The 17,021-nt window shown below is 49.1% G+C and overlaps 1 protein-coding gene across 18 annotated transcripts in view; it reads left to right on the top strand.

Moving 5' to 3' along the window:
• Positions 1 to 17,021, top strand: part of HDAC5 (histone deacetylase 5) — a 1,827,433-nt gene that overhangs the window by 1,086,290 nt on the left and 724,122 nt on the right. For all 18 annotated transcript variants that reach the window (XM_086923942.1, XM_086923931.1, XM_086923932.1 and 15 more), the window contains one exon: positions 1,126 to 1,238. In XM_086923942.1, the coding sequence (XP_086780068.1) occupies positions 1,126 to 1,238 (113 nt within the window). The remainder of the gene's footprint in view (positions 1 to 1,125; positions 1,239 to 17,021) is intronic.

Consider the following 17,021-nt stretch of genomic DNA (forward strand, 5'->3'; position numbering starts at 1 on the left):
ATGTGTTTTGCCATTCTTGGTATGTCTTGCAGTTCTGGGTGATTGTACTTTTGACTTTTCTGTGAGTATATGCTAGTTAGGTGTATGTCAGCTATCGTTTTTCCTCATTCTGGCAGGCCATATGGGTAGTGGGTACAGAGCAGTACGAAAAGAGAAATTGAGATCTATATACATAGTTTCTTCTTACGAACAAGATTGTCTTTGGGTTTCCTCCTTCTACTCATAAACCTTTACCAATGCCTGCCCACTGTTAACTGATCAAAAATTAGCACTATGGAGCTGCTCACTTACCACTTCACGCTCTCTGCAACTCTGTCAACCACTTTCCACCTTATGCAGGTCTTCTTGACAGAGCCTTTATAGACAAATTCTCGGGCCTCCTCTCCCCCCAGGATTTGGAACAATACTCTTGTATTCATCAGATTTACCTCAGCTGTGATCCAGTTTGGGAAAGTGATGGACCTGTATCTTTAAAGAGCACCATCTTATGGTGAAGTAACAGTCCATCTCAACTGTTAAAACACAACTTTATCTCCAATCACTCATGACTGTACCTTTACCTTTGATGGTGCTTTTCTCTGTGTGGGAGTCTGTTACTATGTGCATACTTAGTTGAAGCTGCCACTTATGGCTACAGAGCAATTGCTTTAAGGGTTGTTGTACTTACGAGCAATGTCAAAGGTAAGGTGAATCTAAGGTTCCCAAGAGTGTTTTCAATTTAATATGGTTGAGTGGAGTCAGTGTGTATCACCATTGTCCGTCTAGTTCTCTCCTGAGAAGTAGAAATGCTGTAGCAGTATCTTCTTGGAAGCAGATTGTAATGGGTATTCACGATTTCCAATCAGTTATACTAGGGGGAAACAAATTGGCATTGTGGAGATGTATAGCATAATGAAGGTTGATGAAGCATAGGAGTGTCTTAGTGTCTTCAAATTATGACCAGAGCCTCAAACAACAGAGGGGCTTGAGATGGCAAAGGAGATTTAAAGGTTGTTTTTAACTGTAAAGGAGGAGCAAAATGAGACATAGGGAGAAAAGTTTGTCTTTGTCTAAACAATTGTTTTTCTGAGTAGCCTGGGAAGGGTGTGATTCACTTAGAATTTACTGTCTGGCTGTGTTTTCTAGTGTCGTCGGTATGTAATAGCGCACCTGGATCTGGCCCCAGCTCGCCAAACAGTTCCAACTGCACCATTGCGGAAAATGGCTTCACTGGCTCAGTCCCCAACATTCACAGCGAGGTAAGATTGTCTCTTTCCACTCTAGAACCCTGTGTATTCTTAGTGCTGCATGAATCTGTTTTATAATCACATTCTTTGCATAATTTGCTCATCTACTGATGGGGCTCAGAATAGTATTTTATTTTTGTACAAATATTTCCAAATGTAGGCATCACCAATGGAGATTTATTGACTGGCCCATTGTGACATCCTTGTGAAATCTTCTATACCCCACAGCGTGTCATTTTGGTTGTTTTTATCATGAGGTTTGGAAGGCTAGATCGCATCGGAGACACCCAATGGGTGCAGCTGATTTGGGGGATAAGGGCTGGTCTACAATTGAGAGACTTTGGACTAAACTAAACTGAACAGGTCATATAAGAGCTACTTAACAATTAGCTCTTATATGACCTTAATGTATCCTATGTTTGTGTTTCTGGGTGGAAAAAAGTCACCCAAGTACCATCATCTTTTGTCATGAATACATCTATTAAGTGCTTTAGTCATCTGATGAATAGTTTCACCTGCAAATTCCTCACCTTCCATAGGTGTCAGGCGAAATCTGGAAAGTTTTAAAGCAGTACCCTTACATGCCAGTGGGTGGGCTTGTGCGGCTCTGTGTCAACATCAATCTGCTTTAGAAGTGACGAGTGGAGCTGCGTGTAAGCACCACCCATGTGCATGGACATCAGTTCCTCTAGTTTTGCACCTTAGGATATAGATCCGGAGTTTCTCCCAGGTCTTTGTCCAGAATTTTCAAACAATTTTACCAGGGTGCAAGGGAAATGTCATCCCCTAAAACAACAGGGTTTAATCCATGTAGGCACTGTCACAAACAGATGTCTGTGACCCCCACGAAGTCTGTGAGACCTTGATGCGGATCACAACTCCAAAGTTTGCAGCAACTGTGCCGAAATGAACTTGAAGGTCATAGGGGATCATGAATCAAGACTGTCACCAAACACCAGAAGACTCCATGAAGTGACCAGTTGAAAGCAGAGTCCAATCCGCTCTCCCGAAGTCATTCCTGTGTCAGATCATCATTACGATCAAAATCTTCAGGTAAGTAAAAAAAAAAGGCACTAGAAATGCAAGCTGGAATCTGCCTCATCCTTCCATTCTCGCACTCTAGAGAGGGCGCTAGGACATCAAAGTTACTACAAATTTCGCTCCCACTCCCCATCAGAGCAGATTCTGAGTTTGGGCCTAATGCACTCTGAATTTTGTGGACAAGCTGCAGATTTGCAGCAGACAGAGAGCTTCAAGGAAGTCTATTTGGCACTTTACCGGCTCCTTCAGGCACCAAGGATTGGCAGGGGCCTCTAATCTGACATCTGCCAGTGGGTCCACCCTTGACACTATCTGTTCTTCTTAGTTCAGCACCATCTTTGGTGCAGACTCCGATCCCATCCCCTATGCTGTTTCCTCTCCAATCAGTGCTTATGTCATCAACAACCGGATGAGTATGCACAGCCCATACTCCTGACTCTTAACTGAATCTGCTACAACCGCAGCCAAAGTGAAGCACAGCCCCGACCGGTGAGCTGTTACTGGCAACTCTTCAGATTCCCATACTTTGCCCTTACCACATGATAGGGCTTAAACTGTAATATTCTGTTCGAGGCATATGAGCTGCAGAGTTACACACTATGCATAGATCGCCACCTAGTGTTGGGCCCGGATGTTTGCAGTTTGTTTTTGTCCTGAAAATTCTTTGGAAGTCACGAGATAGGTGACTCCTCCTTTGGACGCCATTGCGCATGGGCATCGGCTCCATCCTCAGATTGTTTTTTTTCCGCCACCGGGCTCGGATGTGTTTCTTGCGCTCCATGTTGGAACCAATTTTCCTTTGGTGCGCAATCCTCAACTACTCCGACGGTATTGTTTCGAACGCGTTTCCAATTGACGCTACTCTTCAACTTCAAATTCTTCGATTCCGTTCGTCAACGAGGTCTTCAGGCCTACCCAGGCCTCATCTTCCTTCCAGCTCATGGAAAGGACGCCATTAAAAAAAATTCCTCAATGTGGGTCGAAGTTTCCCCACACCGATCTACATGAGTTGTGCAATATTTTCCTCTCACCGGAGCACGAGGCCAGAGACTGTTCTGCATGTACCTCTTTCCACTCCAAGAAGACGATTTGGGATCGACGAGCTCGAAGAACAATTGCATTCTTCGTCAGCTTCCATCCCGGACAACATCTTCGAAGAGGGCGTCGATGTCCCAGAACAACTGAAAGAACATGGCGTCGACAGCAACTCCGAGGCCGAAGATTCAGATATCGAGGACATCACTCCGGCGCAGAGGGTCGTAAGTAAGAATGTCGACCCCAACCCTTCCTAGACACCTTCCAAAAAGGCTTCGGTCACACCCTCGCCTTCGCGCCCGGGGGCACACCAAGAGACTGCTTCCCATGCCCCACCTTCGAGCTCGGCAAAGAAGCCTAATAAGCCTTTAGGCGACTCGGGCTCGAGTCAGCCTATCGCCGGAGCACACCTACCGGCACTGAAAAAGAAGTCCTCTTCTTCCTCCACGCCAGCTGCTTCCACATCTAAGCACTCTGCATTGAAGACTGGTACCGGCTTCTAAGCATCTAAACAACACTCGAGCCGAGCAAAAAATTACCACTCAAAGCACCCAACTCCCACACTTCGGAGCTGAAAAACACCTCGAAACCAAAAAAGCCCTCTAAACCGAAAAAAGCTTTAGAGCCGTAAAAGTCCTCGGAACCGAAAAACACAAATGTTCCATCAACCAAAGACACTGCCAAGGAACATGTTTCAAAGCCAAGAGATGCTCACAGCTCGGTTCCCAAAAAACCTTCGGCACCGAAGGACCTTTTCCGTCCAGACCCTACGCAAAAGACTCTATTTAAAGATCTAATGACTCTTACATCTACGAAAAGACCACTAGATGCACCTGCACCGGCTCCTCATTCTAAGAAGGACATTGCAACATCTCCTCTAAGGATACCGTCCCCTCCTCCTTCCCCTCCATCTAACATTCCCTCATCACATCCTCCCCTACCACATCACTCCCCTATACCATCTCCTACTCCGTTACCAGATGATGATGGCGACACCTCTAATGACACAGGGGATGGCGCAGACAGTGAGCCACCAGATAATTCTACTCCTCCTGGCTCACCTGACCCTTGGAGTGACTATAGCACCCCAGATGTCCCTAACGTCCCACAAGAAGACGTATGTCCCTCCAGGCCTTCCCCACCCGAAGACACTATGAGATTCAACCAACTTGTACATTGGGCTGCCCAGTATCATAGGGTTGACCTACATACTACCCCAGTGGAAGAAGACTTCCTTATGGATACCTTTGACAATACACAAAGGTCCATCTCAGCTTTACCTATGCTTAAAGGGGTTATTAAGCACTCATCAGAAGTCTTTAAAGATCCGGTTAGGGCTCGAATCATCAACCCCCGAATAGAAAAAAATATAAAGCTGCCCCTTCTGATCCAGCATACATTGAAGGCACTGCATCATTAGACTCCCTTGTAGTCTCCAACGCACGCAAGAGAGCAAATTCACAAACATCAGGCGAGGCTCCCCCACCAGATAAAGAGTCTAAGCTCCTTGACACAACAGGAAAAAAAAGAACAGCGTCACAGGCTGCAAACATTTGGCGTACTGCCATTACTACAGCATTACTTGCAAGATATGATAGGGCACATTATGATGAATTAGAATCCATAATGCAGCACCTTCCAGATAAATATAAAGATAGAGCAAATGAGCTTAAACAAGAGGGTAAAAACATCACAAATACCTCTATTCACTGTGCCCTAGATGCAGCTGATACTGCTTAAATGGCAATTAATATCCGTGTCCTCTTACGTAGACATGCTGGGCTATGCATTTCAGGTTTTAAACCTGAAGTACAAAGTGCCATCCTCAACCAACCCTTTGATGAGCAACACTTATTTGGGCCTAATGTGGACATATCCCTCAAAAAAATGAAAAAAGATACGGACACAGCAAAATCTATGGGAGCCTTGCAGTTGCAAGCTCCCAGATGTTCTTTTCGTCGCTCATCTTACAGAAGCACCAACAGGGGATACTCCTCAGATACTACCTCTTACAAAGCCCCTACCCAATCCACCTATGGCAGAGGCTACCAAAGAGGGGGTTACAGGGGTAAGAATAGCAAAGGCAAAGGCAAAAATAATAACTCCCGCTCTGCCTCCACCCCCACCCAATGACTTTAACCCACCTTTCCCCACCACATTCCACTCCAGTTGGGGGAAGACTACAACAATTCCTTCCTGCCTGGATCAACATCACATCAGACAGGTGGGTGCGACAAATAATTCAGTCAGGTTACTGTCTAGAACTAACATCTACCCCCCCAAACATACCACCCAAACAGCGACCAATGTCACAAGAACATTTAGTTCTACTAAGACAAGAGGTAACATCACTCCTACAAAAAAACGCAATAGAGTTAGTTCCATTGCATCAACAAAACAAATGAGTTTAGTCCCTGTACTTTCTTATCCCAAAAAAGACGACTCTCTCAGGCCTATTCTAGACCTCAGGCCACTAAACCTGTACATACAATCAGACCACTTCCACATGGTCCCACTTCAGGAGGTCCTGCCTCTTTTGTTACAAAACAACTTCCTTGCTACCCTTGATCTCAAGGACGCCTATTTCCACATTCCTATTCACACAGCTCACAGAAAGTTTTTCAGATCTGTACTAGATGGTCAGCACTTTCAATTCAAAGTACTCCCATTCAGAGTCACAACAGAACCAAGAGTGTTTTCCAAGTGCCTAGCAGTAGTAGCAGCACACTTACGAAGACAGCACATTCATGGAGTCCCATATCTAGACGACTGCTCATAAAAGCTAGCTCACACAGTCAGTGTGTACAACACACTCACACCACCATCCAATTACTCCACGACTTGGGGCTCACAATAAACCACACCAAGTCTCACCTACAACCGTCCCACGTACAACAATATCTCGGTGCCACAATAAACACCTCAACAGCGCTCGCTTATCCATGTCCTGCCAGGATAACAAATATGCAAGCCCTACTAAGAAAATTCCAACCGCAACACTCTCTTCCAGCTCAAGTGTTGATGCAACTCATAGGGATGATGGCTTCTTGCATATTCATAGTACCTCATACAAGGCTACAAATGTGTCCTATTTAAGAGTGCTTAGCACATCAATGGAACCAGGCTCAGGGTCATATAACAGACCTAGTGTTGGTAGACGGTCGAACTCACCGCTTTCTGCAATGGTGGAACACCAAAAACCTTTCCAAGGGCCGACCATTCCTAGAGCCAGTCCATCAAATAGTCATAACAACGGACGCATCGCTCTCCGGCTGCGGAGCTCACCTACGGCAGCACACCATGTAGGGCAGGTGGACACCGCAACAAAAGTTACACCACATCAATCACCTGGAGTTACTAGCCCTAAAAGCATTTCAAAAGCAAATATCAGGCAAAGCTGTCTTAGTCCGCACAGACAACATGACAGCTGTGTATTTCATCAACAAACAAGGGGGGACACACTCTCTGCAGCAGATTTGGAGATGGGCCATACCACAAAAAAAAAATTCTCTTAGCCCAACATGTTCCAGGAGCACAAAACTCCATAGCTGATCTATTAAGCCGTCAAACGCAACAGATTCATTAGTGGGAACTTCATCCACAAGTTCTTCAACCATTCTTTCAGATGTGGGGGCAACCTCAGATAGATCTCTTCGCTACCCACGAAAAGACAAAATGCCCAAGCTTCGCCGCCAGATATCCACACCCGCTGTCCAAAGGCAATGCGATATGGATGAACTGGTCCTGCAAATTTGCGTACGCTTTTCCATCTCTCCCACTACTTCCATTAGTGGTACGCAAACTACAATGGATGCAAGAGGGAGATTGCTGTACTGTTCCTATGTAGAAGGGGGAAGGTTTTAGCTGGTCATGCCAGCTAAAACCTTCCCCCTTCTACATAGGAACTGTACAGCAATCTCCCTCTTGCATCCTCTGTACTAGATACGGACACAAGCTGTTACTGGACCTTCCACCACCCTGAGTGGTAAACGGTGTCCGCTGATCAAGAGATCAATCTTCCTCCCTCCTCTTTGACAAATACGCAAACTACAATAGCATTCCCTCACACTCATTCTGGTTTCTCCAACTTGGGCCAGACAACTGTGGTACACCACACTGCTGCAACTTTCTGTGGTACCACACCTAAAGCTGTACCTGTCTCCACGCTTAATAACTCAGAACCATGGAGAGATCAGACACCCGGACCCAGCTCAGCTCAACCTTGCAATCTGGCTCCTAAAGTCATAGAGTTTGGGTACCTTAACCTTCCCCCTGAATGTAACAATGTGATTAAAGAAGCTAGACGGCCCACCACTAGGGTATGTTATGCAGCTAAGTGGAAACGTTTTGTAATGTTCGAGGCATGTGGGCTGCTGAATTCATATCTGTGCATAGATCGCCGCCTAGTGTTGGGTCCGGATGATTGCACATTGTTGTCCTGGAAGAGTCTTCGAAGTATCACGAGATAGGTGGCTCCTCCCCTGGACTACAGTGCGCATGGGCATCGCCTCCATCCCCAGATTGTTTTTTTCCGCCATTGGGTTCGGATGTGTTTCGGTTCCCTCTGTCGGAACCGATAGTTGTTCAACTTTTCTACTCGAGACCAAAAGGTCTTTAGGCTGAGCGTCGGTATAGTTGCGTTCGGGTTTCTCGTCTGACTCTCAGCTCCGAACTCTTGCTACCCTTCCGCGTGCTCTCGGCGCGGACGGGCCTACACTACACTTCTGCTATGGAGCGGACTCCGTTCAAGAAGTGCCCGGTGTGTAACTCCAAATATTCACACCTCGACGTGCACCCTGTGTGCAATACATGCTTGTCACCGGACCATGACGAGAACAGCTGCATGGCGTGTTCGAAATTCCGGTGCAAGAAGACTCTAAAGATTCGTCGGGCCGCTAGGCTCCAGGCCAAGTTCTCGGCTACCACGGCGCCCCCACCAGACGACATATTCGAGGAATCTGTTGGAGACGACGACGACGTACAAGTTTCGGACTCTAGTCCCGCGTCCGAAGGGGATGCCTACGACGCGGGTAATGAGGACTTTGACGAAGTCGCCGACGAGGTAGGGGACGACGATCGGGCTATTGCCACCGTAGGGGATAGCTCGGAGGAGGAGCATCCCCAACCAGACTCAGGGGTCAATCCCCTTCACACGGCCCAGGTCGAGGGATCGCCTTCGGGCCTTACCCAAGACCTCGCTATGAGTCCTACGTCCCCGCCTCCGGGCCCGGTCACGGACATTTATGAGGCGCCACTACCGTTGAAGAAAACGAAAGTGAAGCCATCGGGTCACGCTCCCTCGGTTTCGAAACCGAAAGTGAAAGCGCTGGGGCAGAAGGTTCTGGAGGCGTCAACTTCCCAAAAATTCAAGATGGCCGACTTGAAGAGCCACGCCAAAATGGCCGACCCGAAGCCCTCGGGGTCGACGCCGAAGGCGAAGTCGACCGACGCGGCTGCGTTGGCGCCGAAGATGGTCGGGGTCGAGGACCCGAAGACGGCTCTGAAGAAGCGTCAGGGCGACGACGCGACCCGGGCTCAGCCCGCGCCGGACCTTGGGGACAAGGCGCGTGTGGTGTCGGCCCCGAAGAAGGTGCCTGCCATCGTCCAGACTCCCGGATCGGGGAGATCGCTCGAGCCGGTCAAGCCCTCTCCTGCGTTAACGAAGGTGGTGTCGGAATCCCTGCAGCGGATACGGAACGACGATGGGGTTCCCGATCCGGACACCGTGGCGCCTAAGCACACGCCGAAGCCTGCGAAGGCGCAAACGCCTATCCGCTTTACCCTGCCGCCAAAGTCGACGCCGAAGGCTTTCGCGCCGAAACCTGGCGGGCCCTCAAAGGAGGTATTGACACCGAAAGCAGCCTTGGTGGTGTCGAAGCTTCGGCTCCAGCCTCTTGCTGAAGAGGAGCGTCGAGAGGTCATCATCGACGCCAATACTGGGAAATTGTCTCTCCTCAAGAGGAAAATCACCACCGAGCCGGTGTTGGAACATTTTCGGATCCCTCTCAAAAATAAGAGGGACTCTGCGGAAACTTCGGCCCCGATGGACCCTGTGTCGCCACAAGCCCTAGGACACTCGCCAACGCGTTCCGCCGCAGGCGATGCTGACGAGGAGGACGCCGAGTACAACTATCCGGCGTACTCGGATCCGGAGGAAGTGCACGAACCTTGGTCGGCCGGAGGCGACCCGGAGGACCCGCAGTCGGGCCATGACACGCAACTTTTTGCGGCCAAGACGTCACCGACGGAGGACTCGGCGGCCTTCAACGCTCTAATCGAGAGAGCGGCGGCTAACCACGATGTCGAGCTGCACTCGGACCCTGTGGATGTAGACTTTTTATTTGACACGTTCTCAGTGGCTGAAAAGTCGGTCAAAACACTGCCAATGCTTAAGGGGGTGCTCAAACACGCAACGGAGGTCTTCAAGGAGCCCACCAGGGCGCGTGTCGTCAACCCTCGCATTGACAAAAAATATAAGGCAGCGCCCTCGGATCCTACATACATCAAGGGACACTTGCCACTGGACTCGTTGGTTGTATCCAACGCTCGGAAGAGGGCGAACTCGCAGACCACTGGTGACGCTCCTCCCCCAGACAAAGAGTCCAAGATATTTGAGGCCTCAGGGAAACGGATTGCTGCACAGGCAGCTAATATTTGGAGGATCTCCAACACACAGGCCCTGCTTGCACGCTACGATAGGGCGCACTATGACACCTTAGAATCACTACTGCAACACTTGCCTGACCAGTACAAGGAGGCAGGGGAAATGCTGATTCAGGAAGGAAAGCTCATCACAAACGCATCCATAAAATGTGCGCTAGATGTGGCCGATACAGCCTCCAGGGCAATCAACACCAGTGTGTTGCTTAGACGGCATGCTTGGCTTCGAATTTCAGGGTTCAAGCCTGATATTCAGACAACAATACTGAACCAAACAGTTAATCCTGACCATCTGTTTGGCCCTGAGGTGGATGCGACGCTGGAAAAAATGAAGAAAGATACAGACACTGCCAAGTCTATGGGGGCCCTCCAGTCCCAACAGTTTCGGAGTGGTTCCTTTCGCCGCTCCAATTCCAGAGGCACCTCAAGGGGTCAGGCATCGCAGTCCACACAATATTACAAAAGTAACACCCAAACCTCATACAACAACAAGGGTAGAGGTGGCTACAGAGGCAATAACGTCAAAGGCAGGGGACGTGGGAACAACAGCTCCAGGTCCACCACCGCCAACAAGCAGTGACATCTTGTCACTGCCCCCCGACCATACAACACCGGTCGGGGGGAGACTCCAGCAGTTCCTGCCCGCGTGGAAATCCATTACCACGGACAGGTGGGTCAAGTCTCTTATCCAGTACGGTTACTGTATGGAACTTACTTCCATTCCACCAAACATACCCCCAAGGAGCCGTCCTATGTCCGGCGAGCACTTGACCTTGTTGCAGCAGGAAGTTCTAGTCATGCTGCAAAAAGGGGCAATAGAGCTCGTTCCATTGCAGGAAAGGGGAACAGGGGTTTACTCCCTGTATTTCCTAATCCCCAAAAAGGACGGATCCCTCAGACCCATCCTGGACCTCAGGCCCCTCAACTGGTACATTCTCTCGGAGCACTTCCATATGCTCACGTTACAGCAAGTACTCCCGCTGCTTCAGCAGGGGGACTTCCTGGCTACGCTGGATCTGAAAGATGCCTATTTTCATATCCCCCTGCATCCTTCCCACAGGAAGTATCTCAGATTCACGCTTCAAGACCAGCATTACCAGTTCAGGGTTCTGCCGTTCGGGGTCACCACAGCGCCGAGGGTATTTACAAAGTGCCTCGCGACTGTGGCGGCGCATCTCCGTCGCCAGAACGTCCACGTCTACCCCTACCTGGACGACTGGCTCATTCAAGCAAAGACAGAACAACAGTGCGTCGATCATGTGTCACGCACCATTCATCTCCTGCACGATCTGGGATTCTCTCTGAACTACCCAAAGTCCCATCTCCAGCCCGCCCACGTACGACAGTATCTGGGCGCGACAATAAACACTCTGGCAGCCACTGCGCAGCCAAATTCAGTGAGAATCGCCAGTATCCAGGCGCTGATCCAACGATTCAGACCCCAACACTCGCTTCCAGCGAAGGTGTTCATGCAGTTGATAGGCATGATGGCCTCCTGCATCTCCATTGTCCCGCACGCGAGACTACATATGCGTCCGCTTCAGGAGTGCCTAGCACGTCAGTGGACTCAGGCTCATGGGCAACTGACAGACCTAGTGTTGGTGAGCGGTCGGGCATACAACTCTCTGCATTGGTGGAATCCACACAACCTTTGCAAGGGCCGACCATTCCAAGAGCCTGTGCCACAGATTGTCCTGACAACGGACGCCTCTCTCCAGGGATGGGGAGCGCATGTACTCCATTACACAGTGCAGGGACTATGGACACTACAGCAAAGGAAGATGCACATCAATGTGTTGGAACTGATGGCAATCTTCATGGCCTTAAAGGCGTTCAAAGTACATCTGTGCAACAAAGTCGTGTTGATCCGGACGGACAACATGACAGCCATGTACTACATTCAAAAGCAGGGGGGCACCCACTCTCCACAGCTGTCTCATCTGGCTCAGAGCATGTGGAAGTGGGCCATTCAGAGGAACATCTTCCTCATGGCAGAGCATCTCCCGGGCAAGGACAACCAGATGGCGGACCTGCTCAGCAGGCACAGCCACCAAATGCACGAGTGGGAGATACATCCATCAGTACTCCAACCGTACTTCCAAAGGTGGGGTCATCCAGAGATCGACCTGTTCGCCACAAAGGAGAACGCAAAATGCCAAAGCTTCGCCGCCAGGTTCCCACACCCGCAATCACAGGGCAATGCGATGTGGATGAACTGGTCAGGCAGATTTGCGTACGCTTTTCCCCCAGCACCTCTGATACCGCTGGTGGCACGCAAGCTCAGGCAGCACTCGATGACTCTCATCCTGGTTGCTCCAACGTGGGCTCGCCAACCATGGTACACCACGTTTCTGGAACTCTCCGTGGTACCGCATCAAAGGCTTCATCTCACTCCCAGCCTTCTGACGCAGAGCCATGGCGACATTCAGCACCCAGATCCGCAACAGCTCAACCTGGCGATCTGGCTCCTGAAGTCCTAGAGTTTGGCTACCTCAATCTGCCTCCCGATTGCATGGACATCATTCGGGAGGCAAGGAAGCCCACTACTAGAGCTTGTAATGCGGCTAAATGGAAGAGGTTTGTCATTTACTGTGTTAACCACAATATTGACCCGCTAGATGCTTCCATTCAAAACATCATTTGTTACCTGTTCCACCTGTATCAATGCAATTTGGCGTACTCTTCCATCCGCATTCACCTGTCTGCTATGGCAGCATACCTCCAGAATAGACAACACCTGTCACTTTTTAAGGTCCCTGCTATCAAGGCTTTTCTGGAAGGACTCAAGAGAGTCATTCCGCCAAGGACCCCACCAGCTCCAGAATGGAACCTCAATGTGGTTCTTACAAGACTGATGGGTCCTCCCTTCGAGCCACTGCACTCTTGTGAGCTTCAGTTTCTGACTTGGAAGGTTGCGTTCTTAGTAGCGATTACATCGCTACGGAGGGTTAGCGAGCTGCAGGCACTCACCATCCAAGAACCTTTCTTCCAGGTACATGCTAACAGGGTTGTGCTCCGCACTAACCCTAAATTCTTACCCAAGGTTGTATCTCAATTCCATATAAACCAGACAATTGAGTTGCCGGTGTTTTTCCAGAACCCAGAGACGCTGGCGGAGCGGATGCTCCACACCCTTGACGTTAAAAGAGCCTTGATGTACTATGTAGACAGGACAAAAGATTTTCGCAAAACCAAGCAGCTTTTCGTTGCTTTTGCCACACACCACAAGGGGAACGCTATCTCCAAAGCTGGGATCGCTAGGTGGATCGTGAAATGCATTCAAATCTGCTACGCTAAAGCTAAGCGCACTCTCACTGTACCACCCAGGGCCCACTCCACCAGGAAGTTGGGGGCCTCTATGGCTTTACTAGGTAACATTCCCTTACAAGATATCTGTAGAGCAGCCACATGGTCTACCACACATACTTTCACTAAACACTACTGTGTAGACGTGCACTCCAAACAGCAGGCAGCTGTTGGTCAGGCTGTTCTCAAGACACTTTTTCAGACTGCTGCAGCTGGCACGGGTGGCCGCCGATAATGGAGGGACTGCTATGTATTCTATGCACAGATATGAATTCAGCAGCCCACATGCCTCGAACTGCAAATGCTACTTACCAGTATGCATCTGTTCTTGGCATGTAGGGCTGCTGACATTCATATCGCCCACCCTCCTCCCCGGCGCCCGTAGCAGCTGCAGTGTTCATTCATATGTACATATATGCTCATAGCATGGTCATCACTCACATACTTCACTCCATCTCTGCCAATGGCTAAAAACAATCTGGGGATGGAGGCGATGCCCATGCGCACTGTAGTCCAGGGGAGGAGCCACCTATCTCGTGATACTTCGAAGACTCTTCCAGGACAACAATGTGCAATCATCCGGACCCAACACTAGGCGGCGATCTATGCACAGATATGAATGTCAGCAGCCCTACATGCCAAGAACAGATGCATACTGGTAAGTAGCATTTGCAATACTGTCAAAACAACCAAACCAATCCTTTAGAAGTGTCTATTCAACACATCATAGGATACTTACTACACCTCCAAAAATTTAACTTAGTTTATCCAGTATTGGGGTATCTTTCATAGATTCACATGCCTGAATCATTCCCCGTCGCCGAGGCGGGAGTCCCACGGTAAATAAAAAAGCAGTGCCAAAAGCACCTTGTAGTAGTAGGCCCTAGAAAAGGCCTGAGGCCTAGATTATAGTAGCCTATCTACCTCATTATGCTAAAAAGACCAAAGTCTTTGTTCCAACCAATCAGCTTACAGCACCCTCTAGAACCCTCTCTGCAGAGTCAGTTCTCAGATTTTCACCGCACGTCGTGTGGAAGGGAGTCTCCCTAAGTCCCGACTCCGTTTTTTCTTCAGAGCTTCAGGATGTCTGACAAAAAGGCCTTGTTTAGACCTTGCAGAACCTGCGATAAGAAGAGGGTCCATGTGGATGACCAGCATAAGGACTATATTTATTGCCTTTATCCCAAGCATGAGGCAAAAAATTGTAAGATCTGCCGCACCTTCCCTTCTAAGACCTTAAGGGATAGGGAGGCCAGAGTCCTTTTGTGGCTTAAATCCTCTTTCACGGAGGATGATGATGGAGCTTCTACCTGTAGCAAGAGGGCGAGGTCTCAAGAGGATAAGAGAAGTGAGGGGAGAAAACATGCGAAAACCTCCCACTCCACTTCAGGCTCTTCACAGAGATCTCAACATTCTGTCTCTGGAGCCTCAGCCACCAACGATTCCTCAAAGAAAACCGTGAGTAAGAGTTCTGCTATCTCCTCACCAGTAACTACTATTTCTACTTCAACCTCCTCTTCTGCGGCTATGATTTCCACTACATCTATCATTTCACCTATTGTGTCTACAAAGATCTGTGTTGTGGCTAAAAGAACTCTAGTAGACGACTCGTCGACGAAAACATCATCGTCAACGAAGCCTTCATCGTCTAAAAAGAGCCCGTCAATAAAGTCTTCGATGCCACCGTCGACGACTGTCTCGTCGACGAAGAAAGCATTGACGATGAATCCGTCGACGGCTGCCCCGTCGACAACGAGCCCGCCTACAGTTACTCCGTCGACGACGAGCCCGTCGACGACCGTCCCGTCGACGGTAGCTCCATCGACATTGTGTCCAATGGCGACGGTCCCGTCGACGTCGAGCCCATAGACCACGGTCCCGTCGACGGCAAGACCACCGACGTCTATTGCTTCATCGTCGACCTTGTCGACTATAAACCCGTCGACGACGGTATCTTTTCAGCTGGCGGATGCACCTTTGTCACCGGTGCCATCAAAACTGATGGATTCAGCTTTGCTGAAGCCTATTGCTGGGAATCAGACTTTTTGTACGCCATTTTCAACGAAGAACTTTCAACTTGTATCTTACAATAGGCAACAAGGTTCTTATATATCGCCACTTACGCCCTCTCATCTTCTAGAATCTTACTCCGATGATGAAGAGGATGATTTTGAGGACGATGATAATGAAGGTGCTTTTGGTGTGGCTCGTCACCCATCTGATCTCATCATCAAGTGTCAAGATGATGATGAAGACGACACTTACACTGAGCACTACTACCAGGAAGACATTATAGTGCCTCATGCTTTGGAACATCAGAGACGGCCTAAGGTCTCAGAAGTCACTCATTTACCGCCTACTTTGATACAGGACTTACAGGATATGCTGGCAGATTATAAACAACGCTTTCCACCACAAATGCCTCAGCCTAGTACTTCTGTTCCTCCACCTCAAATTCCACCGCTTTCTCCAGTCGTGGAACCTACGCCACCTGAATTGCCTCCACAAACCCCGGACACGTCATCGGAAGAGGAGGTAGAGGAAGGAGAGTTGCGTAACGCACCATCAACAGACCCATGGGATGATTACGTTATCCCCATGCCATCCCCTCCCGACTCCTCAGCCTTCAAATTCACCACCTGAAGATGTAGGTGGGTTCCACAGTCTGATGCAGAGAGCAGCAAACAGATTTAAACTCCCGATGACAGTGGAGCAAACTGAGTGTTTTCTTCATGATTTTAAAGAGGAAACCAGGAAGGTGTCCAGAGCCATTCCTATCATTAATTACATTTGGAAAGAGGGCCTCAAGATAATGGAAAACAATGCTTCTGTGCCTGCTGTGTTGCCAAGAATTGAGAAGAAGTACCGTTCCCCGCTCTCTAGTCCAGCGTGCCTTATTGGTCATCCACACCCGGATTCAGTAATCTCTCAGGCTGCACAACAAAGGTCGAAGAACCCAGCTACCCCTATTTCTACGCCACTTGATAAAGAGGGGCGACGCTTAGACCTTATTGGGAAAAAGTTTTCCACCATGGCTGCGGCATCCATCAGAGCGGCGAATTCTTTGACAATTATAGGGCGCTATGATCGCCAAATGTGGTCCGAAATGGCTGGTTTTATAGAGCTGATTCCAGAGGACAAGAGGCAGGAAGCGCAGAAAATATTAACGGAAGGAGAGCGCGCAGCAGCGGAATCTATTATTATTTTTATATTAGATATTGCGAACACAAATTTCAGACAGTTGGCAGGAGCGGCTGTCTTAAGGCGTCGATGGGTGGTTGAAAGCCACTACCTTTCATCCAGAGGTCCAATTGAAAGTACTGGACATGGCTTATGACGGAGAGTCCCTCTTTGGAAAACATGTCGACGAAGCTCTCCAAGCAATTAAAACGGATACAGATACTGCAAAATCACTAGGGTCATTGCAGTACAAAAGAGGATCGTTCAGAGGCGCAAGAGGACGCAGTTATTCGTCCAGAGGAAATTATTACCAGCAAGGCAGGCAATACCAGCAGCAATACCGCTAGAACTATCAGTCCTCATATCGCCAGTCTGGATCGGCTGGTTTCTCTCGCCAAGGAGGAAGAAGGCGCACAAACAATCAGGGACGAGACAATCACAAGAAACAGTGAGGTCACTTGGGCACCACCTTCAGTACCCTACCTTCCCGTGGGCGTGAAGATATCTGCCTTCCAACAACAATGGCGTCAAATAACAACAGCTCAGTGGGTGTTGGACCTAGTCCAACATGGT

The sequence above is a fragment of the Lissotriton vulgaris genome, chromosome 5, assembly GCF_964263255.1.
Source record: "Lissotriton vulgaris chromosome 5, aLisVul1.2, whole genome shotgun sequence".
In the NCBI taxonomy this organism is placed as follows: Eukaryota; Metazoa; Chordata; class Amphibia; order Caudata; family Salamandridae; genus Lissotriton; species Lissotriton vulgaris.